General features: G+C 37.7%; 1 protein-coding gene across 1 annotated transcript in view; it reads right to left on the bottom strand.

Moving 5' to 3' along the window:
• Positions 1-8,515, bottom strand: part of CEP63 (centrosomal protein 63kDa) — an 80,100-nt gene that overhangs the window by 19,105 nt on the left and 52,480 nt on the right. The window contains exons 4-6 of the mRNA XM_012663373.1: positions 8,404-8,499; positions 7,451-7,573; positions 2,928-3,041 (exon numbers count right to left, since the gene is read on the bottom strand). Of these exons, the coding sequence (XP_012518827.1) occupies positions 2,928-3,041; positions 7,451-7,573; positions 8,404-8,499 (333 nt within the window). The remainder of the gene's footprint in view (positions 1-2,927; positions 3,042-7,450; positions 7,574-8,403; positions 8,500-8,515) is intronic.

Below are 8,515 nucleotides of genomic sequence, written 5' to 3'. Positions count from 1 at the left end.
CTCTACTTTTCTCACATATCATTTATCAGCTAAATATTTTACACTTTGTGTTGACTTAATATTTTAATTTTTTCAAATGTTCTTAATGTTTTCTAAAATTTCCCTGAACATTTTCTTTTCACAATTGTATTGTTAAGGCAAGAGGGAAAAATAGCAGATGATACCTTGCCTTCTAAACAGAAATGACCTTGTGTTTTGGACTGTATCGATCCTGAAATACTGTGTTATAAAGTGCTTAGCCTAGTGCTCATCACACTGTAAGCACTCCACACATTTTTAATTGTTTCATGGAAAATTTCAAACATACAATAAGATGATAGGCCCCTATATATTCATCACTTAGCTTCAAAAATTATCAACACTTTGCTATTCTTGGCATTTTTAAAGTTTGCAACTATCCTTCCCTTCCTATACATAGTATATATAGTTTTCTTCCCAAAAAACACACATAAATGTAATATATACTGTATATAAGCATAGAAAAGTCAGAAGAAATTTATACCAAAAGGTTAATTGTGGTAAATCTATAAAGTATAGAATTATGGGTAATTTAATTTCATTCTTATTTTTCTACATTTTCTCATTTTTCTAAAATGAATGTGTATTAGATAATTTTAATAGCTAAAAGAAAAGAACTCAAGCAAATATATGACTCAAAAAGTGAGAAGTTATTTCTGAATTCCACTTTTAGATGTAAAAAACATACAAGAAAAAAAATTCATACCAGAAATTTTTTTAATGGGGGGAGGATGTTAATACCCATTTACCCAATCTCCCAGATTTCCTACTGTTATTGTTCAGTGGTGACCCACATATTAACCAAATGCAACGTGTCAACCTTGACTGGATTCCTACTCAAACATCCAACTGTAAAAAGATGGTTTTTAGGCAACTAGGGAAATCTGAACAGACTGGATAGTAAAGTAGATTGTTGTTATTTATTCTATTAATGAGACACTGATACATTATAGTTTTTTTTAAATCCTTACTTAAATTGGGAAATAAAATGTCTGTGATTTGTTTTGTAATATTCTAGCCAAAAATAAAAAGTAGGGAATGGCACAAAATTTCAGTTTTATAAAATGAAAAAATTCTAGAGATCTGTTGCACAACAATGTGCATATAGCTACCATTATTGTAGTATACACTTAAAAATAGTTAAGGTGGCAAATTTTGTTGTGTTTTTTTACTACAATAAAAAAAAGATTGTCAAGATAATAACTATTATTGCTAGGTAATGGGTATAAAAAAGTTTATTTAGATATTTAAAATAAATGATGATCATACAGCACTGGTACAGACTGAATCACAGAAAGATTTAATTTTGTTTCATTTGCTAAGGGAGAAAGAGAAATACATTTATAAGTAACTTTTTTTGAGTTAAACAATCAGACAGTTCTACTTTAAACGAAACTACTGGAAGAATAATTCAAATACCTTAGTAGGGAAAACAAATATTGGCTCTTTAAAGACTTCTTATTCTAGCCCTTGCTGAATTATGGTAAATAAAAATTGCATTTTTACTAACAATGAAGTTTTAATTATGTAGAGTCAATAATCACAATAGTTATTTGAAACAGGATAATAGTAATTTAAAAAGAAAATCTACAATCAATGATAATACTCCACAGATAAATGACTGAGAACTGTAAAAGTTCAGACTCAATTTGTTTTCTGGCCGATCTGAAGGCAACAATTAGGATACGGTGCTTTCGTATTCAGGTCAAAAAACCCTGGTCTAGACATCTCTGGATTTCATTGACCTGCTCTGGCTGCACAGCTTGCTGCAGCCTAGAAGATAATTTTCTTCCTTGGGGTTGCTGTGGACCCCTTTCTACAGAGCCATAGTCAGTACGTTATCAGACAGCTGATATTCAGGGAGACGAACAAAAAAAATCAATGCATTACTGAGACTTGAAGCAGCAAATAAATGCAGATTATAAAGGCAAAAAACAAAAACACCTTCCCTCTAGCTCTTTTAACTTATCCAGTCTGTTCCCTCATTCTGTAAAACTGAAATAACTACCAACATTGACAGATTGCCATGATATTAAACAGATAACATACACAAACTCATCTAGAAGTACTGAGACAATATCAAGCTCTAGCACATAATAGATGATCACAAACATTCATTTCTCCCATGTTCATTTTCCTTTATGTTCTTGATACTAATTGAAAAGCAAACGAGCTGAGTATGTTCTAAGAAGACACATTCCTAAAGTAGGTGTCTATTTTTTGGTTTTGCTTAAGCTACTAAAAGGAAAGTTTCTACCAGTGTTCTAAAAAAGTGCTTCTGTTACCACAAAGACACTACTTCTAGTTAGTGTGTGTACCAATGCAGTGTGACTTTCTCAGCATTTGTGTCCAAACAGGCAGACGAAATGAAGCTCCCCAGCTGAGGAACCTCAGCCAAGGTACCCCAGCTATCACAGAGATGCAGCCAGGCATGGACAGAAGTAGAGCCAAGGGACCCAGGGACAGACACAGAAAAAGACATGGAAAAGGAGACAGAGAGAGACTGGGGTGGGAGAGGGGTAGAGTGGGAGTGGGGTAGAGTGGAAGCGGGAAGAGAGAGGAAGCTAGATACCAAGATTAGGGGAGTGAACATGGATGTGAGCAGACAGTGAGCAAGACAGAGAGTGAGTGAGCCAATGAGAAAGAAGGAAGTGAGCAAAGGAGCAAGCGGGCAAGAGGACATGAGCGTGGGTAGAAGAGTGCGTGTGTGCACAGGAGGAGATATGTCTAGATGCTGAAGAGGAGAAGCCTATAAATAGAGGAGGAGAGGCTTCCTATCCAAGAAAGACAGCAGGGTTAGTAGTGAGAAGCTGAAAGAGGCTAAATAGCACCAGGAAGTTGCATTAAGGTAGTTAAAATTTAATCAAAACCTATCTGCTTCTCATTATTTTAAAACATCTTAAGCCTACCTGAATTATCTCTGATTGTTCAGCCAGAGCCTTCCTTTGTGCCTCCAGAGAAGATACCTGTTGCTGATAAATCAAGCGTTGTTTCTCCCAGTCCAGAGATTTCTGACGAAATTCCTGAGGAGGCAATTAAGGTACTTAACTTCCAAGTACTTCTGCTCACAGTCACATCTTCCCAGACCCACTTGTACGTTAACTTTTCCCGTGTCCCTGGGTCTGCTTGCACCTTTCTCCACAGCAGGGGCCCCATTACTCACTTAGCTGACAAAACTGCAGGGTAATACTGATTCCTCACACACTGTGCCTCTGGATATCTGTCTTTCTAAATTTAACACCCTAATGGTGAAGAGTATGAACAACAGATGCTGAATACTGGATTCATGACGATTTTCATAGATTTGCTGCCACCTAAGGGTTGTTATAATTTTCTAGTAATTTTTCAGAAAACTGATGCTAAGTTAACTAAAATTTCAAAGTATGATTACAGATATCCCTCGCTATCCAAATTCTTGACATCCAGACCCAGGAATTGAACAAATTAAATTTTCAGGTAAGTCCCTTGGTAGCCGAAACCTTACTTCTCAGTATCTAAAACTCGGGAACAAAGTAGATTAAGGTAACACAATATCTTTTGATATCCAAATTTTTATTATCTCACAGAAGAATTACAAAGGTTTGAATGACAAGGAAAATCTGTACTAAATTTTAACAGATATTTGTAACCGAAAGCCAAACAGTTAAAAATTAATGATAAATCAACAGTAATTTCAAATTGTATGATCAAGAAAATAAGCCCAATATTTATGAAAATGGGGCAAATCAAAGAGAAAGGAAACTCCATCTTTCTATCACTGTCTTCTAGACTCTCAACTCCAGAAGTCTTGTGCTCCTCAGGATAATTGTTGCTAACCATATTTCTAATATTCACTCATTCATTCTTTCAATCATTCTACTATGTATGCCAAGTACTGCTTTAGGTGTTGGGGATACAAGATTTAATAAAACAAACAAAAATCCTAGTCCCACTCAGTTGGAGGGCAATAGATAGCAGTCATTCACAGTTATTGTATATAGCATAATAGATGGAAACGTGTTTTGGAGAAAATAGAGCATGGTGTGCTCAGAGTAGGGATTGCAATTTTTTTTTTTTTTTTGGAGACAAGGTCTCACTCTGTCACCCAGGATGGAGTGCAGTAGTGTCATCATAGCTCACTGCAACCTTAAACACCTGGGCCCAAGCAATCCTCCTGCCTCAGGCTCCTGAGTAGCTGGGACTACAGGTATACACCACCATACCCAGCTGATTTGGGGGTTGCAATTTTTAAAAGGGATGGCCAGACTGAGTAAATAACATTTAAGCAAACACCTAGGAAGATGGGGATGAAGTTATACTATTTGGGGCAGAGGGAACAGCCCTGAAGTAGGAGCATCCTGGCGTGTTTAAGGGTGAGCAAGGAGACTGGTGTGGCTTGAATGGAGTGAGTGAAAGGGAAGTAGGAGGAGACAAGGTCAGAGAGTTAACTGGGAATGAGACCATATACATCATTAGGATAACTTTGGCTTTTAAGAGAAGCTACTGGAAGGTTTCTGTACAGGAGGTGACATGATTTGACTTACAACAGAATCATTCTGGCTATTGTATTGAGAAAAGAGAAGTCAAGGATGACTCCAAGGCTTTTAGGCTTGAGTAAACTGAGGGATCTAGTTGCCATCAACTGAAACAGGAATTGATGTAAGATTAGGAAGACAAAGTCAGGGCATTTTTTTGGACACGTTAAGTTTGACAGTTTTAGACATTATAGTGGAGAGGTGAAACAGACAGTTGATAGTTATTCTGTATCAAAGAGGAGAGGTCACGGTTAAATACATAAATTTGGTAACTGTCAATGTACACAGTGTTAAAGCTACGAGACTGAATTAGTGTTAAAGCTCACTCACCAGCGGAATGAGTGTAGACAGGAAAATAAAAGGTCCAACCCTAGGATGTTCATTCCAATGTTAAAAGCTTGGGGGGCACAAGAGATTGAGAAAGAGTGGTTAATAATATAGGAGAAAAACGAAGGAAATGTGGTTTTTCTCAAGCCAACCAAGAAAGCGTTTTAAGGAGGGAGAGACCAGCTGGGTACAATAATGATGCAAATAGGATGTGGAAGCTAAGGCCAAGCCTACAGGCTTTAGAAATGTGGAGGTCATCGGTGACCTCCATGTAAATAGTTTCTGTAGTGTGAGGAGATCAAGCCACATTAGTGGGTGCAAGAAAAATGGGACAAAAGGAATCGGAGACAAGTATAGATGCCTGAAGTGATTTAGTTATAAAATGAAGGAGAAAAGTGGGGCAGAGGAGGAAGAGAGGGGTCAAGAGAGGATATTTGATAGGGGAGAAATGTGGATGCTGGCAAAAAATATCCAGTAGGGCGGAAAAAACTGAGTATGCAGAAAAGAGAAGAATTGCTGGAGGGTAGGGAAGAGGGAGAGCCTGGATAATTCCTCCAGGAAAGAAGGCAGGATAATGGGCACAGATACAGATAGCACGGTAGACACAGGGTTGGAAGTCTGTGAACAGACAGGAAGATATCACCCAAAGGTGAGGATGTGGAACAACTGTTGAAAGTTTGAAGAGAAAAGAGGAAGTATGAATCAGTTACTATGAAAGGTAGGAGAATAAGAGGAAATGCAGTATGATTCTGGGCAGCAATAAGACCCATTTGAGGTTAGTGACCATGAATTTAAGATGAGGCCAGCCGGAGTTGTTATGTTTTTCTCCAGCCATTAAGCCACACATGGCAGGTAGAGAGTGGGCAGAAAGGGTGACACTTAACCACAGTTGTGGTTTTGCCAAGCAAATCTGATGAAGCAAGAGAGGCGCCCAAGAGATGAAGGGCAAAGTAAGGAATGTAACCACAGAATTTAAGCTGGATAAGGACTGATAAGTGAGGACACGAGGTAGATATGGAACAGTGAAAAGGTGGCAGAATTCAATCACTTTAAGGGATAGATAATGATCATTGAGAGTCAAAAAACTAGAAGTAGTAAGCTGAAAAGATAGGGATGGTAGTCAGAGTTACACACTTGAAAATGAGATTCTAGCAGGGATGTAAATATTGCTGATGATATGAGCTAAGGAATGGCAACGGAATTAAGCGGATGAAATAGGGAGGAGATCGAAATATCTATGGAGGAAAGAACACCATAAAACTCAGAGGCCAGAGTATTATAGGCGTCATCCCCGTGGACACTGAAATCCTCAGAGTTAAGATAAGAATAACGGAGAGTGACAACAAGCTGGGAGCTAGAATCAATGAATGAGCCAGGGAAGTAACCCAGGGATCAGAAGATGACTACTTTGGTTGTATGGCATTGGTTGGTGGTATAGGCTGATCGGGTTTTTGAGGTAGAAAGAAAAGAATATGGTCAGGAAGTAGCAATGAGAAGCAAGAAAGATATGGGGGATGGGGGAAGGTATCACTGCGAAGGGCTAGAGAGGAACCAGTATCTGCACAGTGCTCTGATTCTGTGCTCTTCAAATGTATAAAAATATTGAGATGTAAAAGAATTAAACACAGAAATTACAATTTTAAGTTGTAATAATATAGTGGCATTTGTGGGTGACAGGGTGCCAAGCGCAGAAAACTTGTAAGCAATCACATGAAGATGTTGAACAATGATTCTCAAATTAGAATCAACTAGGGGAGCTGAATAAAATGCAGATCCCTAGGTCACATGCCATACTACTGGGTCAGAATTTCTCAGAGCCTAAAAGCACCCTGGGGCTTCTTTTGTACACTGAGAACTACTGGCAAAGATAGAGGAGGGGAGTAACAGCCTTGCACTGCTCCTTCATCTACTCTTGGGAAAATTAGCTCACCACCTCCCCTTAAAGTCCTCAATATATACAATAATCACGGAGTTACTCAATCTTAATCAAAATAAGGTAAGCAAAGAGGGAGGTGAATGGCATACTATATCTAAATGGGAACTGAGGATAAACAATCTGGTATGTAGAATACTCTGTACAAAAAGTACTATGTACATTCAACATTTACTAAGCCCCACTCTCTTAGGTGCTTGAGGTACAACGACAAATAAGACAAGGACAAGGACACCACCCATCACAGACTGCAATAACTGTTTCACAATAAGGGAGATATTGGCATTTTGGGTACAACAATCCTTCCTGTGTGGATTAGTCCCAGGCATGTTTAGTATCCCTGGTTCCTGTCCCCTAAATGCCAGTTTCAAACTTGGTCATTTTGACAACCAAAAAACTGCCTCCATACATTTGCAAATGCCTTCTAAAGGTGGCACTGCCCTGTTGAGACTTATTGATAGATGGTAACCCTGTTAACCACAGGGAACCAGATGATGATATAGGATGTACAGCAGATGGCCCTCCCACCTTTCAAATAGTTCAGTGGCAGTCCTAGAGAGGGTAGAAAATTGGTTGCAGGAAATAGCACCATTAGAAACAGCAGTTTCCTACATGAAGGCTGACAATCACTATAACCAAATTATTACTATAAACATACCTCTATTTTTCCAGTTAACCTCTCAATTTCAGATCGATCTTCCCTGGGATTTTTGGTATTTCCTCTTAATTCCCTTATTTGCTTTTTCTGTAGCTTTTCATAGCTTCTCTTCAGTCTGCCTAACTGTAGAGACAGTTACTTCTATATTTAAAATTTAAGAATTTGCAAACAGTGGTGGGGAGGGCAAACTGGTATTATGAAAGCAAAAGCAGTGCTAACCAGTACTATTGAAAACAGACTGAGAACATGTTAGATTTCCAAACTAAAATACAAAACGAAACATTATATATGTAAAATAAACACTAGCAAAGAAATATATTCAAAGGAAAAATAGTTTTTAAACAAAACTTTAATTTTTATCACAATAGCTTTGTACTTAAAGACCCCACCACCTACTCCCACAATAAAAGCAGCAAATAAAAATGCTCTTTCTTTCCTCTAGGCCTGTGGTTCTCAAGCTATGCTCCTGTGAGCTACTGACATTCAGTAAGCAGGAGAAGAGTACTTTGGAACTAAATCAAAATAAAAGCAGTTTTTTCCAAATCTAAAGAATAAAATTAAGTTAATGGATAGAAGTTTCTTACTTTTCTTATTTATCCCAAAATGCTTCTTAAATCTTGGGATCCTCAATTATTTAAACTCTAGTAACTGATAAAATATTAAATATATTTTTGGTATCAGTATTTCACAGTATTATACAAAAGTAGCTCTATTTCTTTTGGGTATTCAACCAAGAACCATATTTTAGCATCTCCATTCTAGGTAGTATCAAACACATAATTGGACAAGACTTCCTTGCCTGGGTTAAAGAACAGAGAAATAGATTTCCACCCCTGTACCTCCCATGAATATGTGCTTCCCACTTTACAAAGTAGAAACTGGCTCTCATTAACAAAATTCTCAAGTATAAAAGAAAGAGAACTATACAACATGTAACAGAACTAAAATCTCACTTCTTCATGTAGTTTCTTTAACTCCTGCTTATACTCCACGGCCATCTCTTCCTTGATTTTTTCATGTTCTTCTATCTGTTGACGCAACGACCCAACCTAAAAGCAGATAGAT

Source organism: Propithecus coquereli, unplaced genomic scaffold, assembly GCF_000956105.1.
Source record: "Propithecus coquereli isolate 6110/MARCELLA unplaced genomic scaffold, Pcoq_1.0 Scaffold12, whole genome shotgun sequence".
Classification (NCBI taxonomy): domain Eukaryota; kingdom Metazoa; phylum Chordata; class Mammalia; order Primates; family Indriidae; genus Propithecus; species Propithecus coquereli.
This window is presented reverse-complemented; position numbering and strand designations above follow the sequence as displayed.